Source organism: Oncorhynchus kisutch, linkage group LG30 (assembly GCF_002021735.2).
Source record: "Oncorhynchus kisutch isolate 150728-3 linkage group LG30, Okis_V2, whole genome shotgun sequence".
Taxonomy (NCBI): domain Eukaryota; kingdom Metazoa; phylum Chordata; class Actinopteri; order Salmoniformes; family Salmonidae; genus Oncorhynchus; species Oncorhynchus kisutch.
In genome coordinates, this window is record NC_034203.2 from 26,152,573 (window position 1) to 26,173,059 (window position 20,487).

The following is a 20,487-nucleotide window of genomic DNA, read 5'->3' on the forward strand; positions in this document are numbered from 1 at the left end:
CTCTCTCTCTCTCTGTAACTCTCTCCCTCTCTCTCTGTAACTCTCTCTCTCTTGCTGTAACTCTCTCTCTGTAACTCTCTCTCTCTGTAACTCTCTCTCTCTCTCTCTCTGTAACTCTCTCTCTCTGTAACTCTCTCCCTCTCTCTCTGTAACTCTCTATCTCTCTCTCTGTAACTCTCTCTCTCTCTCTCTGTAATTCTCTCTCTTGTAACTCTCTCTCTCTCTCTGTAACTCTCTCTCTCTGTAACTCTCTCTCTCTCTCTCTGTAACTCTCTCCCTCTCTCTCTGTAATTCTCTCTCTGTAACTCTCTCTCTCTCTCTGTAACTCTCTCTCTCTCTCTCTGTAACTTCTCTCTCTCTCTCTCTCTCTCTCTCTCTCTCTCTCTGTAACTCTCTCTCTCTCTCTTCTCTGTAAAAACTCTCTCTCTCTCTCTACTCTCTCTCTCTCTGTAAACTCTCTCTCTCTCTCTCTCTCTGTAACTCTCTATCTCTCTCTCTCTCTCTTACTCCTAATAGACTCTCTCTCTCTCTCTCTCTCTCTCTCTCTCTGTATAAACTCTCATCTCTCTCTCTCTGTAAACTCTCTCTCTCTCTCTCTCTGTAACTCTCTCTCTCTGTAACTCTCTCTCTCTCTCTCTCTCTCTCTCTTGTAACTCTCTCTCTCTCTTCTCTCTGTAACTCTCTCTCCTCTCTCTCTCTGTAAAACATCTCTCTCTCTCTCTCTCTCTCTGTAACTCTCTCACTGTATGTTACTCTCTCCCTCTCTTGCTGTAACTCTCTGTCTCTCTGTAACTCTCTCTGTAACTCTCTCTCTCTCTCTCTCTCTCTGTAACTCTCTCTCTCTCTCTCTCTGTAACTCTCTCTCTATCTCTCTCTCTCTCCTCTCTCATTGAAGTAACTCTCTCTCTCTCTCTCTGTAAATCTCTCTTCTCTCTCTTCTCTCGGTACTCTCTTCTATCTCTCGTAACTCTCTCTCTCCTCTATCTGTAAACTCTTCTCTCTCTACTCTTCTCTCTCTCTCTCTCTCTCTCATCTGTTAACTCTCTCTCTCTCTCTCTCTCTGTAACTCTCTCTCTCTCTCTCTGTAAACTCTCTCTCTCTCTCTCTCTCTGTAACTCTCTCACTGTTACTCTCTCCCTCTCTTGCTGTAACTCTCTGTCTCTCTGTAACTCTCTCTGTAATTCTCTCTCTGTAACTCTCTCGCTGTTACTCTCTCCCTCTCTCTGTAACTCTCTCTGTTTCTTTCTCTCCCTTTCTCTCTCTCCCTCACACACACAGTGCCGTCCATCCAAGGGCAGAAAGCGAGGGTTTTGCTGGTGTGTCGACAAGTATGGGCAGCCATTGCCAAGTTTCAACGGGAAGGAGAGAGGAGACACCAGTGCTACAACTCTGAGAGCCAATAAGACCTAAGCAGCAAGAAGGAACCAGAGAGAGAGAAAGAGAGGCAGAGAGAAAGAAAAGGAGCCATGAACACACAGAAAAACTATGAGGATATTCGGATCCAAAAGGGTCCAAAATGGCTGGGCCTGGACGTGTTGGCTGGCATTGATGATACTTCGGCCAACAGGAAGGCAGGGCAGGAGGATGGAAGGCAGGGCAGGAGGAGTGGTTTGAGAAGAGGACTCATCCAATCACACTCCTTGTGTCCAACACACACCCTCCAATGCTATGTGCTGCTCCTATGCACTGTAAGCAGTGTGTGGATGGATTCTCCATAGACAGAGGGCAGTACTTCTAAGGACAAATTAGATAATTAATTCCATTGCAGAGGGCTAGCCTTGATGATTACAGACTTGATGACAGAGACTTATATACAGTAATTCTGTATGTTTGATATGTTACTATATGTATTTGTGTGGTTGTATGTGTGTGTGTGTGTGTGTGTGTGTGTGTGTGTGTGTGTGTGTGTGTGTGTGTGTGTGTGTGTGTGTGTGTGAAATACAAGTGTGTCTATCTGTGTAACTGCTGGTGTGTGACCACCCTGTGGCACAGTACAGTACAATGTCATAAAACGCCTTCCCACTTTGTGCCAGAGGATACATACATCAGCTTTTAGTCCAACCTGTATCTCACTGCAGCATCACTGCCCTTTCCTCAGGACCATTTAAGGGAGTTGACTATAAAGCTGGATACTGTTCTCATCTTCCCTATGCAACTCATATACAGCTTCATGTAAGTACATTCCCTATACTTCCACCAGTGGAACATACAGTGCATTTGGAAAATGTTCAGACCACTTGACTTTTTCCACATTTTGTTACGTTACAGTCTTATTCTAAAATTTATTAAATCGTTGTTTTTCCCATCATCAATCTACACATAAAACCCCATAATGATAAAGCAAAAACATGTTTTTACACATTTTTGCTAATTTATTAAAAGTAAAAAACTGAAATATGACATTTACGTAAGTATTCAGACCCTTCACTCAGTACTTTGTTGAAGCACCTTTGGCAGCAATTACAGCCTCGTTAGTCTTCTTGGGTATGACGCTACAATCGTGTCACACCTGTATTTGGAGAGTTTCTCCCATTCTTCTTTCCAGATCCTATCAAGCTCTGTCAGGTTGGATGGGGAGTGTCGCTGCACAGCTATTTTCAGGTCTCTCCGGAGATGTTCAATCGGGTTCAAGTCCGGGCTCTGGTTGGGCCACTCAAGGACATTCAGTGACTTATCCCGAAGCCACTCCTGCGTTGTATTGGCTGTGTGTTTAGGGTCATTGTCCTGTTGGAAGGTGAACCTTTACCCCAGTCTGAGGTCCTGAGCACTCTGGAGCAGGTTTTCATCAAGGATCTCTCTGTGCTTTGCTCCGTTTATCTTTCCCTCGTTCCTGACTAGTCTCTCCCAGTCCCTGACGCTGAAAAACATCCCCACAACATGATGCTGCCACCACCATTCTTCACCGTAGAGATGGTGCCAGTTTTCCTCCAGACGTGACACTTGGCACGTTTTTCTGTTTTCAGAGATTCCTTTTCACCTTTTAGCTGTGCCTTGGTTAAAGGTCAATATTCTCTATCCTTGTATCAAAAAAAGTGTATTTATAACAAATAAATGCAGTAAAGTTGACACCAGCTTCCATTGCTATGCGATTTACTTTTGTAAGTGTGTTGTCTGAATATGCTAAAGATTTCTAAATGTCCATGATCCTTATTGATGATGCTGAGATTTGGAATACTTTTTGTTCACAATTATAACTTGGTATCCCTCATAACTATTGCCACCGGAGGTTCTGTTGAGGCTTGCTGCAGAAGTAACCCTGCATGTTGCTAGCTCTGGAAATGTTTCTAATTCCCACCAGGGTTGTCCCCAAAATGGTACCCTGTTCCCTATGTAGTGCACTACTTTTGACCAGGTCTATAGTAGCGCACTACAGGGAATAGGGTACCATTCTATACTTTACCCAGGAGTCTTTTCTCAAAATTGGTTGAGAACCAAGTGTTCCCACAACCTCTGGGTTAATAAAGCCAGCGGATATACAAGAACCTCTGTTACACAAATAAATACTTAATTTAATGAAGTCACTGGTGTCTTCATTCAATTCTCTCCAAACTTGCCGTGTCCTTAATATGTTCTATGCTACAGAAACGTGCTCTAAAACACAAACGTTGAGGTTAACGTGTTTATTGAAAGCACAAAATTACAACAGAGTAACTAACATAGGCTATAAATGATTTGTAACAAACCAAACAAAAAGTAATAGCAGCATATCTCATCACATATTTCTGACTTGCTGTCAGGAATAGTTTGGCATATAATAAATACAGACATTATATCAAACAAAAGAGAACTTCCTTTCAGACAAATGAAACAATGACCTCACATGAGGAGGGTGGTGTACGTGCAGAGAGTTGGGAGAAAAAACTGTCCCAAAAAACATCTGCTAAACCAGAAGACCTGCACAGACCAGTAGAGGTAGATGAAGACAGAAAAACTCCCCCAAAACCAAACAGGGGCTTGGATGAGCAGTGATATGTTTGTGCCTGGCCACCAGATGCATACTTGTGGAACTTTAAGCATTTCCCCAATACCCATTGAGGAAATGTCAATGAGAATACCTTCCGAAACTGTCAACATGTTGAATGAATGAATGGCTGTGTTGTTTCATTTACTGTGCACGGGTCCACCTGGTTGAATGAATCAAAAACAGATTCTGAAGACCCTGAACTGGGTTTGGCAGAGCTGGAGACCTGTGGTCTTCAGAGATGGAGTTATTTAGTCAGAAACACAAATGCATACACTGTTGCCCTGTTTACAATCAGAAAATAGGAAACATAAACAATCTAAAAATGACAAATGGTCCATACTTGTAAGCACATACGCATTTTGAATAAATAAGGTGTGATACGACACGTAAATAAATTAAGTGTAATTACAGAAAAAGAAAACATGTGTGCTTATTTGAATGAGTGTGTATTTATACGTGTTTGTAAAAGAAAGTCAGTATATATGATGTGGATGTGTGTAGGTTTGAGGGCACCTATATGTGTGTTTAAGTGGAGTAAAAAAGACTGTATGTGTGTCAATACATGTGCATGCATGTGCCTGTGAATGTGGGTCAGAGTGTCCATGATTTAGAGCTCCAGCTGGCACTCTAAGCCGGGTAGATAATTGGACCCCAGAATCTTCTTCCCATTCCAGGAGGACACACACCAACACCTGGCATGGGGTCCCACCAGAGACGACTCACACTAGAACACAACAGAAGAGGGGGCAATATATTCAATTACATGGATCAACTTCACTGCATTGATAAATGTTTTCCTGGTCAGATCACACTATCTACCACAAATGAGCTAATGCTATTGCTAAACAAACCTACAGCTCAGGTGCTATGCCTTACCTGCTTGGCCTTGTAGAAGCCATGTTTGTCACAGTTGGGTAGGTAGAAGTTGGTGAACTTCTCTCCTAGTTCCTGCTGAGAGCTGGTTATCTTGTCCAGAGCTGCATGCAGCTCAATGTGGCAGGGACCCTGGGGACAAGACAAAGAACAGTCAACATCTGATACAAAACATACTGTATAATAAACACAGCAAGATGGACATAGAATACGTTATGAAATCAAATCAAACTTTGTCACATGCACCGAATACAACAGGTGTATTTATACCTTCCCGTGAAATGCTTACTTACAAGCCCTTAACCAACAATGCAGTTCAAGAAAGAGTTCAGAAAATATTTAACAAATAAACCAAAGTAAAAAATAATTAAAAGTAACACAATATAGTAACAATAACGAGGCTATATACAGGGGATACCGGTACCGAGTCAGTGTGAGGGGGTACAGGTTAGTCGAGGTAATTTGTACATGTAGGTAGAGGTGAAGTGACTATGCTTAGATAATAAACAGAGTAGCAACAGTGTAAAAACAAATGGAGGGGGGGTCAATGTAATAGTCTGGTGGCAATTTGATTAATTGCTCAGCAGTCTTATGGCTTGGGGGTAGAAGCTGTTAAGGAGCCTTTTGGTCCAACACTAAGTTGTTATATCTGACTAAGAACATTCAATTGTCATGTGTTAAAATGCTAAGCAAATTTCATCTCAAGGGAGTACCATTTTCTCACTGAGTCTGGTTTCTTTTTTGTTAAAAGGGCAACAGCTTCCTCTGGTGGCTAAGAGCTAAATTGTCTTGAACTCTAAATTAGGTTGTCTCCACTAAGCTGTCCGGGGCCATATAAAGCACCTGATTTAGGATCAGCCCATACGAAAACAGATTGCAGTCAGAGTGCAGTATAACTGCAGTATTCTGCAAATACTGTGTTCAGTGTTTTTTTTTACTACAGTAACAGTGCAGTCTAACTGCAGTTCAATTGCAGTACACTGCAGTTATTCTACAATTACTGCATCCAAAATACCAGTCGATGCAGTTGCTGCAGTTTTACTGCTGTTTCAATACTCCAATCTTTTTTGTAAGGGAGTTTAGCCTTTTAGATCACAATGAGTAAGATTACATGCAGAGGGGGAGTACTGATTCTAGAGCAGAAGCTTGATATTTTTGTCACCCCCAGATTTATCATTGCAATGTGATACAAAAAGAGGCAACAGTGTGCTTTAGGACCATGCGGACGCCTCCGTGCAGTTGGGTAGGCTGTTTGGAGTGTTCAGCCTGCTGGATTAAGGACCTCGTGGACACCACAGAGCGGGCTGACAAGCTGTGTGAAGGCAAAGCTGCTGGAAGGCTGGCTGGACCAGCTTGAGAGAGTTGAGTATAGTTCAGTGTGTATGTTGTTGCACTCTTTCACCGAGTTGTAAAAGCAAGCAGAGCAGAAACGGGCTACTATTTAGGTAAGGTAACTGTTGTTTAATTTAACAGATTTTTTTTACTAGTGTTTATTTGCAGTGTTGAGCTAGTATTATAACTGACATGTAACAATAGCTAATGTTTTATCCCGTCTCGACTGAGATGAATGAATAAACTATGTTAGCTACCACAGCCAGGTCAGCTCTAGCCTCCAGTTCTGTCAGACAGTGATATGAGGTGGATATTATTATTATGTAACAGCTGTTGTTTGTATGGAAATGTTTTGCAGCCTTTGTTTTGTCTCGTTTCAGAAGTAATTTAACTTGGCTAGCTATCGCCAGTTGATGTACCGTTAGAGAGAGCTTCCAAAAGTTGACGAAAGTTAGCTATTCTATTTGCCTCAATCAAACGCGAAACCTTCGGCCAAACGATTGAATATTGATATTCTGACTGTTTTTTTCAGTGCAATGTGACTTTTATTAGTCAGTATGGCAATGTAATGTTAGTTTCCCTAGCTAATTCCCTACTTTTCACACTGGCATAGTAATTAATGGCTCTAACGTTACATGCTTCACTGTCAAGGTGCACAGTAGAGGTCTGCACAGGACTGACTTCTTCATTCCTCATCCACACCTGCTTGCTTTCTGTCCGACTCCCACCCGCTACTGAAAGAACTGGTCCCAAACCCAACCACAGTCCAGCTATGTTATTATAGGTGTATGTGATGCAGCTCACTTGCCAGCCATGGTCCCAGCAATTCTGCACCCTATAGGCAATACCAAAAGGCACAAAAATAACTTAAGAAATAGGTTAAATTACCAGAGATTCTCACATGGCCCTTATATTGTAGTACTAGGCTTTGTCAGCCAATTTGCTAGATGTAGTTTGAGGCAATGTAGTAAACTATAGCCCAATCATAGGTCTATTTAGGAAGTAAATTTAACTGCCCCCATGCCCATGCATAGGCTACAGCCTACTCTATTTAATTGAGACTACAAGCGCACCTGATTTCGCAGGTGTGGCTACTGAACTGGAAGCAGCAAGAATGATGAGCGGCACTTGCTAAAATTTGGCATAGGCCTATAGGACACAGCCTACCCTTTAGGAGGACCATTTGCAGGTAGAGGCAAATAAATGGGTAATCAATACTTATTGAAAATGAAAAGGTTCAACGCTAGCTCACAACTATGCCTATGTGCCCGTTATGCCTTTTCCTTTTCAATAATGATTACATTTTTTGATTGTACTTTCGACACACGTTTGTTCAACACCCTCCACTTCTTGCCATTATCAATATTTATTTACAGACACTGTAGTAAACTACAGTCTATGAAATATACTTAACTATAATTATTCACTGCCATGGGATTAACCGCCCATGTAGGCAGCCTACTCTATTTCAATGAGACCACACATACTAGGTGCACTTGAACTCTCACGCCCAACTAGGAGGGGTAGACTACTGAAGTTGAAGCAGCAAATTCTGTGTGAATAATGCGGAAAAAAATATATGCTTTTAATACAACAGGTAGGCGAACGTATGCAAAGCAGAAAGAGGACCGTTTCCAAATCATCTGTGAGACAACTAAAAAAGAATCATTCTGAACCCCACTCCCACTCACAGCTTGAAAAATGCTGACAGCACTGCAATGATCACAGTCAGGAACTGCAGGTCCCGCAGGAATCCCATGGGAATGTAGCCCTCTAGTGCAGTCAGTACACAACACTATGCTCATCATGTCTTAGCAGGATCAGATGGTGACAGTGCTCCCAGCAGGGTCAGACAGCCAGGGAGCTCAAGTGAATTTAGCAGTATATCAATAATATCAGTGAATGATACAAAGTTCCATCTTGAATTGATGGGTAGACCTACTGTAGATATATGACAGCAGCTGAAGATTAAAGTTACAGTCTGGGATCTGAGAATAATGGTCATTTCAACTATTGAACCATTGATTCTACTCTTGGATAATATAATGAATAAACGTACACTAAGGTAATTATTTGTCATGCCTCATTTTAAGAGGATCAGATGGTGACAGGGGTCTCAGCAGGGTCAGGCAGCCAGGGAAGACAAGTCTGTGACAGAGGTGAGGTGAATTTTTGCACATACAACAATTAATTCTCTCTGTGTAGCAAACACTGGACAAGCCAGATGCTATTTTAAGGCAGTCTGACAAACCTCCAAAGTTGATTTTCAAACTGTTTCAAGGGTTTCAAGAGGCTTTTCCTGATGACACAAAACATGTCAAACTAAAATGCGAGGAGGATCTGGTAGAAGCTATTGATGATGAATGGCTACAGATGTGTTAGAATGCCCAGTCATGTTCATATCATCTCAAACATAAATGATTGCAGTTTAAGACCATCCATAGAACGTACTATATGCCAGTGAAACCGAATTAGATGCACTCAGAAATGTCATTCCTCTCCTGGGGGTTTAAAACACACAAGGGGACATATTTGTATATTTTATGGGCTTGTGAAGGCTGTATGGCTGAATTCTGGTAAAGAGTATGTTCTTTTGTCTCAGCATGTCTACAGATTCTCCCTTCTCACTGTTGATACCGGAGTCTTATCTGAAAAACTGTGTATCCAAGCATTTATACTGGCTAAGAAATGAATTGACATTAATTGGAAGGTCGGTTATCCTCCTACAATGTCAAGTTATGGATCACTAGATTTGATTTATTACTAAGATTAAGGGCATGATGGGCAACTTTCATAAGGACTGGATGCCTTATATGGAATACAGTACAACTAAAGGAGTCTGTATTGAAAAGATACCCACTTCAGGGGAGATACCCATTTATTCCCTAGCTGCTGGGCTGCTCAGTCCTAGCCCTGGGGTCTGTCGTCCTGTGGGTTGTCACGTTGTCACTCCTAATACTACCAAAACCAATTAGGAATGTTTCACTAAGATCCTAAAGCTGAGTGGGGTGCGTTGGGTTGGGGCGCTGCAGGGTGGTGGACCCCTAGGGACAGGACAGGGCAACCCAGCTATATTGTGTGCAAATAAAAAGAGCTCTACAGTATTATTAGTCCTATGAGATTAATTATATGGAGGAGTTGCTGTTTCTGTGTGTTAGTGTATATTTGAGGTGTATGTCAGGTTTTTTTTGCTTCATTTTTTGTTTCCAAACCTTTCCCTTTGGGAATTAAACAAAATTAAAAGTGTGACCTGAGAAGGAAATTGTGTTGGGAAAAGAGTTGAGTTATTGACTAGATTGGTTGGGGTGGCAGCTCGGGCTGGCTGGTCGGTCTGGCTGAAATTTGATACAGAGGATGTCTTAATAAAGACAATCAAAGTATTTTTTCAAGAGTTGTTCATTTGTTAGGCTATTGGTTAAAGGACACAATATTTATTATAGAATTACCTTTGATCTAGTTCTGTCTTATTAACCACATAAACATATTTATTATAGAATTACCTTTGATCTAGTTCTGTCTTATTAACCACATAAACATATTTATTATAGAATTACCTTTGATCTAGTTCAGTCTTATTGACCACATAAACATATTTATTATAGAATTACCTTTGATCAAGTTCTGTCTTATTAACCACAAACATATTTAATATTGAATTACCTTTGATCTAGTTCTGTCTTATTAACCACATAAACATATTTATTAAGGATCTCTTACCTAGCTTGATGACTGTGGGCATGTTTGCTTACTTTTTGTTATAGACTGGATTGTGTAAAATTGCAGGAAATTAGCTTTAGATAGCCCCCAAAATCTGGGGGAGGACCCCCTGACTCTCCACCAGGCTATGTCTCCCCCACTTCTAAAACCAAAGTGGCGGCCCTGCTTCAGATTGAACACTGGGCATACCTGTTCCACCAGTTTCTTGCGGATGGTGTTGACCTTGGCCTTGATGCTCTCCTGAGCACCCTCATTTTTGGTGTCAAAGGGGGTGTTGAGTCCCAGGAAGTAGGCTAGGGAGCTGTGGTCTGGCACCCCTTCTACTTTCTCTGTGGATTAGAGAGAGAAATTAGTGGGTAGGTATACCATGTTTTACATAAGTTTAGATTCTATCCTTTTGATTATGTTGTCAAAATAGGTTTAATTTGTAGATTGTCCACCATCTTTATAAATAAGTAATAGCTGAAGGAAGGAATCAATGAATGAAAAACAAAAACATAAAGGACAAAAAGCGGAGTCTACCTTGTCCCTGGTCCTCAGTGCAGATGGCCTGTCCTCTGGTGAGGGAGTGGAGGGGTCTAGGATCCCCAGCTCTTGGGCTGCATTTTAACCCCTGAGCACAGTGGGCCGTGTATACCCCACAGGAGGCCCCCTTCTCCAGGGCACATGCCATGCAGCAGCCACAGCCTGGCTCCCTGAGAACCTGCTTACAGTCTGGGGAGATGGCCGGGCATTCATCCAACTTCTCCTGGGTACAGGGGGCACAGCGAATAGGCTCCGGGCCCACCACAGGGGAAGACTGGGCCAGAGTGGTCAGGAGGGACAATGACATCGCTGCCAGCAGGGTCAACTTCTTATATAATCCAAGCATCTCGAATCTTCAGGTGTAGAAAGACACTAAAATCTACAGTCAGGTGTAGATGTGAATTTTCTTCAAGTGCAGTCTTTAATCTTCAAGTTTAGTTTTTGCTTAGTCCTCAAGTACTTGAGAAGCACAATATACTGTAGATAGGCATCTATAGGTTTCCTTCTTTCTTTCTGAACTGAATTCTCAGAACAAAGGAGTTGCAGTATTTATACAGAGCTCTGACCCTCAGGGAGGTTAATGTTTGAACCAGTGACTCCAGATATTAAACATTTTGGCTAGACAGCAGGACCAGCATTAGCTGTATTGGGTGGGTTGACCTCTGGTAGAGTGTGTGGATCTGAACTGGGGTTCACTGAAGCTGCCTGCCTGCCCTGTCATCAATATTTACTCTGGGACGAGGAGTGATTGTACAAGGTGATGTTGGAAAACATTGCAAAATCAATTCGTTGTTTTTTTGGTTTTGACCCCTCGATCGTTCATACTGTACATACTGTATGATGTGGGGGACAAACTAATAATGGATTGAGATTCATCCTTTGGTACATGACTTACCTAAGGGTCAGAAGTTATAGGTCAGTCATGAACTGGATATGATTTGATTCTACTCTACTTTCATAAACCATATGTGTTGTTCAGCCCATGTGGTGGACTAGGGGTCATCTGCAGGGCACATAAACATGATCATCCCATCAGTTACATAACCATGCAACCATAACATGTTTGTCTGGAGAATGTCTTTTTTAATTGGTCACTTCCTGGTGTAGTATTAGTTAATCACACTTTATCTACGGTTAACACTGAACACCTCTACACCCCTCCCCCACACCTTGACACACACTGTTTCTCTGTGCCTATGATACCTCGTGTTTTTCATCGCATGATGAAGCATGGTGACTTTGTGCAATGACTGGACTATTAGTCAGTGTCTCGAGACACCAAACTGAAACTACCTTGTCATATGTGGATAGTGGAAGGTTGTTGGGTCATTCCACGAAATGAGTTCCTTTTACATCCCTTTAATATTTTAAGAAGAAACTGTGCACCAATATTGCATTTAACACACATGTTATATTAAATTAAGTGCCCTTTAATATAGACCACATGTCAAATTCAATAAATCAGACTTGCTAAAGTGCCAAAATTCTGTATATTGGCATGTCCCTCTGTGACTTCTAACATGTACACCCTGTTACCCATAGATTAACCTAAAGTATCAGATGTAAAAGAAAATGCCTGAGCGGCATTCCTACATTCTGTTTTCAGGGGGAAAGGAAGATGGGTGGAATTAGCTGTATCCCTGAAAAATGTATGCATCCGTTTTTGCCAACTCCGCTAAGTCTACCCGTAGATAGACAGGCTAGAATTATTTTAACAATAAAACATTTTTTTGAAGCTTGCATTAAATTGCCGCTCACTGATGCACACACACACACAAGTTTCCATTCATCCTTTCATAAGGGAATTTATGGCTGATTTGAGATGTAATCAACCCTGTTACTTTATTTTGCACTTATTGATAGGCTCTTACTATCAGAATAGTTTTTAGAGTTACACTACCCAAAAGGGACTCCTTTTATGGAACGACCCTGTTATTTTCCCAGTCTGATGAAATGCTGGCCTTGGTAAACACAATTGGTACATTGGAGGTGTACCCTGGATAACATCCAGATAACCTTTATTCATGTTCATGTTTATTCATGTTCTTGAATCAGACACATGTCTACATTTCTCTTGCATTGTATGCTTTAGTGACACACAGTATGTATCATCTTGCAATGATTTATTGGATGCCCTTTAGTCATGTTGCAAGCCTACTCAACAACCAACTCATGTGTTGTAGCCTCCTCAATGTTGTGCATCAAATTCACCAGCCATTGTGGGAAAACATCCTCCTATAGGGATATAGTGAAGTGAGTATCATGGACAAAATTATCAAAATGTGTGTTTGATCACTATAATTGAATGTACTTTTGATGTACAGTACCAGTCAAAAGTTTGGAAACAGACTCTTAACAGTTTCTTTATTTGTACTATTTTCTACATTGTAGAATAATAGTGAAGACATCAACACTACAAAATAACACATATGGCATCATATAGTAACCGAAAAGTGTTATACAAATCAAAATATAGCCACCCTTTGCCTTAATGACAGCATTGCGCACTCTTGGCATTCTCTCAACCAGCTTCATAAGGATTGCTAAGTGCAAACCAGATGGGATGGCGTATTGCTGCAGAATGCTGTGGTAGCCATGCTGGTTAAGTGGGCCTTGAATTCTAAATAAATCACCCCCACACCATCACACCTCCTCCTCCATGCGTCACGGTGGATTTCCACTGGTCTAATGTCCATTGCTCTTGCCTCTTGGCCCAAGCACGTCTCTTCTTATTATTGGTGTCCTTAACTGGTGGTTTCTCTGCAGAAATTCAACCATGTAGGCCTGATTCACACAGTCTCCTCTGAACAGTACATGTTGAGATGTGTCTGTTACTTGAACTCTGTGAAGTATTTATTTGGGCTGCAATTTCTGAGGCTGGTAACTAATGAACGTGTCCTCTGCAGCAGAGGTAACTCTAGGTCTTCCTTTCCTGTGGCTGTCCTATAGAAAGCCAGTTTCATTATAGCGCTTGATGGTTTTTGTGACTGCACTTGAAGAAACTTTCAATGTTCTTGAACTGTTCAGGATTGTCGTGTCTTTGGCTATGCCGGATTACCTGATTGAGCTATTCATGTAAATGTAATTAATGAGAGTCGGGGCACCAGGAAATAATATTTATGGAGCTGTTATCTTCCGAATAAACTTTTAAAGACCTAGTAATATTTTACATCAATAGCAGTCAATATTAATTTTCACCTTAATTCAGTCTCATCTGAAAGTTGTAAATTCTTCAATCTTCACGAACCCTGCCCAACAAGTTGAATCAGCAATACAAAAATTGGGTTTCATTATTTATTTACTAAATACCTAACTAAATCACACAGAATTACATATACACAGAATTAATCATACCTTGATTGCAAATTACGTCATAAAGGAAAACGTCCCTAGTGGGCAGAACAGATATTACAGCTGGTTACACAAAAGAAAAGGGCTGGGTTTGAGTGAAAGAGCGGGAAGACTGAGGGACACAGGAAGAAGCTGTGCTATCGTAAATACAGTTTTTATGCATTCTAAATTACCACCCATTTGGAAAAGGAAAATGCAATAAATATTTACTCTGAGCTGCGCTTCGGTAGGTTGGTGGTAGATGGAAGCCAAACCAAGCCGAGTCCTTTGAAGAATGTCTCTGGTGGTCAATTGGATACGTTGTAGTAACGTCGTTGTGTGATAGATGGGTACTCTGTCTGTTCCTTCCTAACCCTCGTTTGCAGCTGCTGTTGCTAACTCAACGGCTAGGAGGTATCACTTCTGTAGTAATAAGAGTTCAACGTTCATACCATTCGCAACCAAAGCTCACGCTGATGTTGGCTTCGTTCTGTAGTTATTATCTGAACCATTTTGACATCGGACCATCGTCCTCACATCCTCGGAACAGGAGGTTACATTTTCGTCAAGGCTTTATATAGTGGAGCGAGAAGGGTGTCTGGAACGTTTTATAGCCCATGTCTCTTCACAGGGGCGGGCCACTGATTGAGCAGAGCCATAACCTTATGAAAACCCAAATCTCTCATTTGGAAGCTAAAAATTACATTTAATCACTTCACCCATAAATTTTATATTCAAACATTTAAATTGAACAACAATTCCATGTGACTCTGATAACTACAATGTGCAGAGTTTCCACTGTAGAGTTTGTCATCCTATCTTTGATGAGAATGTCCCAGATGACAACTGAACTGACATCATATTCATTAAGTACCACCGCATATGTTCAATTGGTCGGATAACCAGAATATAGTTCATCCCCCCCCCACCTTCTGATGTTCCCAGAATCTCTATGTTAACCAAGGGGTTTTCAAATTTCACATCAGTAGGGTAGAGAGAGGAAAAATGGGGGGGGGAAGAGGTATTTATGCCTGTCATAAACCTACCTCCAGGTCAATGTCATGACAGGATTGACTGACCTTCTTGTCTTAAAGTAATGATGGACTGTCGTTTCTCTTTGCTTATTTGATCTGTTCTTGCCATAATATGGTATTTTACCAAATAGGGCTATCTTCTGTATACCACCCCTACCTTGTGACAACACAACTGATTGACTCAAACGCATTGAGGAAAGAAATTCCACAAATTAACTTTTAACAATGCACACCTGTTAATTGAAATGCATTCCAGGTGACTACCTCATGAAGCTGATTGAGAGAATGCCAAGAGTGTGCAAAGCTGTTATCAAGGAAAAGGGTGGCTACTTTGAAGAATCTAAAATATCTTTGAAACACTTTTTTGGTTACTATATATGATTCCATGTGTTATTACATAGTTTTGATGTCTTCAAAATTATTCTACAATGTAAAAAAATAGTAATAAAAAACAAAAATTTAAAAAGGAAAGCTCTTGAATGAGTAGGTGTGTCCAAACTTTTGACTGGTAATGTACATGTATTTTGTTTGTCCAGACCATCATGACTAAAGGCTTACTATTGATACTCACTGCAGTTGGCACCTTTCTCCGTCCCCTAGGCCCTCTCTTCTTCTGTGGTGGTGGTAGCTCGTCCTTCCATCTCCTCTTCTGTGGTCGTTGTGGTGTTGGTAGCTCTTCATCTGACGATGACCAGGAGAGTCTCCTCCTTGTATGAGATGTTTGTTTCACTCTTCTGTTGATGGTTAGCTGGGGCTGAAATGTAAATACTTGCATTAAAACATCAACAAAAATATAAAGTGAAAAGATGAGATGGGAGAACAGGCTACTTCCCACTGGGCACATACTGGTTAAATCAACGTTGTTTCCACATAATTTCAATGTAATTACGTTGAACAAAAATGGAATAGGCGTTGAATTGACATCTGTGCCCAATTGGGTTACCTCTACTTCCGGATTAATGCCATCCACTTCCCAATCAGCCTTTGCTCTGCGTTTCCTAGGGAGTGTGAACCCTGGTGGGGTAATCTCCTCCCCAAGGTCACTTGTGGCCTGGGTGATATTTGGATATGGTAGAGAGAGATTGTAGATCTCCACCTGTGCAGCACTACTCTGGTCCAGAGAACGAGACTGCCGGCTTGGCCTCCACACCTTTAGTGGAGGCTCTTCCTCTTCTTTCTTCTGATCATCCACCACCTGCTCTTTTTTCTCTTCCTCCTCCTCCTCCTCCTCCTCCTGGATAGGTTCTAGCTGCTGTATCGGTAGTTTTTGTAAATACAGTGGCATGCAAAAGTATTCAACCCCTCCTATTTTGTTGCCTTACAACCTGGAATTAAAATAGATTTTGGGGGGGGTTTGTATAATTTGATTTACACAACATGCCTACAACTTTGAAGATGTAAAATTTGTTTATTTTGAAACAAGAAATAAGACAATAAAACAAATTTGAGCGTGCATAATCATTCACCCCACCAAAGTCAATACTTTGTAGAGCCACCTTTTGCAGCAATTACAGCTGCAAGTCTCTTGGGGTATGTCTCTATCAGCTTGGCACATCTAGCCACTGGGATTGTTGCCCATTCTTCAAGGCAAACTGCTCCAGCGCCTTCATTTTGGATGGGTTTCGCTGGTATACCACAGATTCTCAATTGGATTGAGGTCTGGGCTTTGATTAGACCATTCTAAGACTTTTAAATGTTTCCCCTTAAACCACTCGAGTGTTGCTTTAGCAGTATGCTTAGGGTCATTGTGCTGCTGGTATGTGAACCTCCATCCAAGCATCAAATCTCTGGAAGACTGAAACAGGTTTCCCTCAATTTAGCACCATCCTTCATTCCTTCAATTTTGACCAGTTTCCAGTCCCTGCCAATGAAAAACATCCACACAGCATGATGCTGCCACCACCCTGCTTCACCGTGGGGATGGTATTCTGAGAGTGATGAGAGGTGTTGGGTTTGCCCCAGACATAGCGTTTTCCTTGATGGCCAAAAAGCTAAATTTTAGTCTCATCTGACCAGAGTACCTTCTTCCATATGTTTGGGGAGTCTCCCAAATGCCTTTTGGCGAACACCAAACGTGTTTTCTTCTGGCCACTCTTCTGTAGCCCAGCTTTTTTTGTGGAGTGGACAGCTTAAAGTGGTCCTATGGACAGATACTCCAATCACCGCAGTGGAGCTTTGCAGCTCCTTCCGGGTTATCTTTGGTGTCTTTGTTGCCCCTCTGATTAATGGCCTAATTAATTGCCTGGTCTGTGAGTTTTGGTGGGCAGCCCTCTCTTGGCAGGTTTGTTGTGGTGTCATAATCTTTCCATTTAAAAAAAAAATAGATTTAACGGTGCGCCGAGGGATGTTCAAAGTTTTTTATAACCCAACCCTGATCTGTACTTCTCCACAACTGTGTTCCTGACCTGTTTGGAGAGCTCCTTGGTCTTCATGGTGACACTTGCTTAGTGGTGTTGCAGACTCTGGGACCTTTCTAAACAGGTGTATATATACACTGAGATCATGTGACAGTTAGATTGCACACAGGTGGACTTAATTTAACTAACGTGACTTTTGAAGGTAATTGGTTGCACCAGATCTTATCTAGGAGCTTCATAGCAAAGGGGGGTGAATACATATGCACAAACCACTTTTCCATTTTTTATTTTCATTATTTTCATTTCACTTTATTAATTTGGTCTGTTTTGTCTATGTCCATTACATGAAATCCAAATAAAAATATATTTAAATTACAGATTGTAATGCAACAAAATAAGAAAAACACCAAGGGGGATGAATACTTATGCAAGGCACTGTATATCATGTGAATCTGAGTCACTTTACAGGGTTAGATAGAATAGAGTTGAAGACAGAAGTTTACATACAATTAGGTTGGAATCATTTAAACTTGTTTTTCTACCACTCCACAAATGTCTTGTTAACAAACTATAGTTTTGGCAAATTGGATAGGACATCTACTTTGTGCATGACACAAGTCATTTCTCCAACTATTGTTGGGTCAGAAGTTTACATACACTAAATTGACTGTGCCTTTAAACAGCTTGGACAATTCCAGGAAATTATGTCATGGCTTTAGAAGCTTCAGAGAGGCTAATTGACATAATTTGAGTCAATTGGAGGTGTACCTGTGGATGTACTTCAAGGCCTACCTTCAAACTCAGTGCCTCTTTGCTTGACATCATGGGGAAATCAAAATAAATCAGTCAAGATCTCAGAAAAACGGTCATCTGTACCAAAAAATTGTACGCAAGTATAAACACCATGTGACCCCGCAGCCGTCATACCGCTCATGAAGGAGACACGTTCTCTCCCCTAGAGATGAACGTACTTTGTTCTGAAAAGTGCAAATCAATCCCAGAACAATAGCAAAGGACCTTGTTTAGAAACAGGTACAAAAGTTTGTATATCCACAGTAAAACAAGTCCCATATCAACATAACCTGAAAGGCCGCTCAGCAAGGAAGAAGCCACTGCTCCAAAACCAACATAAAAAAGCCTGACTACGGTTTACAACTGCACATGGGGACAAAGATTGTACTTTTTGGAGAAATGTCCTCTGTTCTGATGAAGCAAAAATAGAACTGTTTCCCCATAATGACCATCATTACGTTCGGAGAAAAAGGGGAAGGCTTGCAAGTCGAAGAACACCATCCCAACTGTGAAGCACGGGGTGGCAGCATCATGTTGTGGGGAATATGCATATAATTGACAGATTAGGATAGAAAACACTCTAAAGTTTCCAAAACTGTCAAAATATTGTCTGAGTATAACAGAACTGATATTGCAGGCGAGACCCTGAAGAAAATCCAATCAGGAAATGCCTCTTATTTTGAAACCCTTCTGTTCCTTTGCATGCCTATCCTCCATTTAAAGGGATATCAACCAGATTCCTTTTTCTCTGGCTTCTCTAAGGTGTCAGTCTTTAGACATAGTTTCAGGCTTTTATTTTGAAAAGATCACATTGCGTAAGTGGATAGGTGGGGGCTCTCAGAGTGAGTTTTTGCACTACAGAGTAAAGCCACCATTGTTCCTCCCGCTGTCATTGAAAAACCTACACACTCGGTTGATATATTATCGAATATATATTTTAAAAACTACCCGAAACATTTGACATGTTTCTGTGGACATTATGAAGACTATTTGGAATTTCTGCCTGCGTTGTCGTGACCGCTCTTTTCTGTGGATTTCTGAACATAACGCGTCAAACAAACGTCGGTATTTTGTGTATAAAAATAATCTTTATGGAACAAAAGGAACATTCGTTGTGTAACTGGGAGTCTCGTGAGTGAAAACATCCGAAGAGCAAAGGTAAACGGTTAATTTGATTGCTTTTCGTGACCTGCTTCCTGATGCTAAGTGTACATAATGCTATGCTAGGCTATCAATAAACTTACAAACACTTGGATTGCTTTCGCTGTAAAGCATCATTTCAAAATCTGAGACGACAGGTGGATTAACAAAAGGCTAAATGGTGTTTTGCAATATTGCACTTGTGATTTCATGAATATGAATATTTTTTTGTAATATTATTTGACTGTTGCGCTATGCTATTCAGCAGTTGCTGACAAATGATCCCATGACAGGGTTGGGTAGCGTCAAGAAGTTAAGGCCAACAAAGTCAAGGTAATGGAGTGGCCATCACAAAGCCCTGACCTCAATCACATAGAACATTTGTTGGCAGAACTGAAAAGGCGTGTGCGGAGCAAGGAGGCCTACAAACCTGACTCAGTTACACCAGCTCTGTCAGGAGGAATTGGCCAAAATTCACCGAATTTATTGTGGGGAGCTTGTGGAAGGCTACCCAAAACGTTTGATCCAATGCTACCAAATACTAATTGAGTGTATGTAAACTTCTGACCCACTGGGAATGTGATGAAAGAAATAAAAGCTGATATAAATCACTCTACTATTATTCTGACATTTCACATTCTTAAAATAAAGTGGTGATCCTAACTGACCTAAGACAAGGGATTTTTACTAGGATTAAATGTAAGGAATTGTGAAAACCTGAGTTTAAATGTATTTGGCTAAGGTGTAAGTAAACTTCCAACTTCATATAGAACTCGTATTATCTGTGAATACTCGGAAGCTAGCAAAATCTCAGATCATTTCAATAGCTCACAGCAGCACCATCCACTTTAATTTGCATACTTTCTATTCAAACTCGAGTTTTTAGAGACATATTTGGATGGAGACAAAACATATACACATTTAAACTTACATATTGCTGTTGATTCTCCATAACATCAATTAGCTAAGGAATAGAGTAAGTAATTGTTGTTTTCCCTGAGGGTTAAATTCTCATTTGAAGTGAATATCAAGAACTGTTTATATGCAGTCTGGTTACACACCAGTTTGTAATTGTCTTGATTGTTCTTTAATTGAAGCCTGGGAGGTCAATTGACACATTTTGCAAATATGTAGGCATGGGAAAATACAACTAGTACCCGACTTAGCTGATCCAGTGCCCTACGATCAGAAAGCAAGTTATGATGACATCCTCTACCAAGAGTTAATCTCATCTGAAATGTTGTATTTGTACATTAAAGACACAGTTGTTCCAATGTTGACAACTGTAGTATTGGTGATGTTGTAGAGAGGACTGATTGTGCAGTTTAACACTCTATATGGTTAACCTTACATCCCCTTTATTGCTTAATCATGACCTCAGAGACATTGATTGATGGAACACACTACACGGCCATTATTACAC

At 41.0% G+C, this 20,487-nt stretch overlaps 2 protein-coding genes and 1 pseudogene across 2 annotated transcripts; 1 reads left to right on the top strand and 2 right to left on the bottom strand.

Moving 5' to 3' along the window:
• LOC109874459 (insulin-like growth factor-binding protein 3) overlaps positions 1–2,301 on the top strand; it is a 14,365-nt pseudogene extending 12,064 nt beyond the window's left edge.
• A 1,304-nt stretch (positions 2,302–3,605) lies between these two features.
• Positions 3,606–11,085, bottom strand: LOC109875089 (insulin-like growth factor-binding protein 1). The gene is made up of 4 exons (XM_020467252.2): positions 10,409–11,085; positions 10,076–10,215; positions 4,841–4,969; positions 3,606–4,688 (listed from the first exon to the last, which is right to left on the bottom strand). The coding sequence occupies exons 1-4, from the start codon at positions 10,755–10,757 to the stop codon at positions 4,572–4,574; spliced, it is 735 nt and encodes a 244-aa protein (XP_020322841.1). The 5' UTR covers positions 10,758–11,085; the 3' UTR covers positions 3,606–4,571.
• A 1,432-nt stretch (positions 11,086–12,517) lies between these two features.
• LOC109874717 (transcription factor SPT20 homolog) lies at positions 12,518–20,096 on the bottom strand. The gene is made up of 4 exons (XM_020466737.2): positions 19,996–20,096; positions 15,719–16,027; positions 15,347–15,529; positions 12,518–12,646 (listed from the first exon to the last, which is right to left on the bottom strand). The coding sequence occupies exons 1-4, from the start codon at positions 20,014–20,016 to the stop codon at positions 12,566–12,568; spliced, it is 594 nt and encodes a 197-aa protein (XP_020322326.2). The 5' UTR covers positions 20,017–20,096; the 3' UTR covers positions 12,518–12,565.
• Positions 20,097–20,487: the final 391 nt, after the last annotated feature.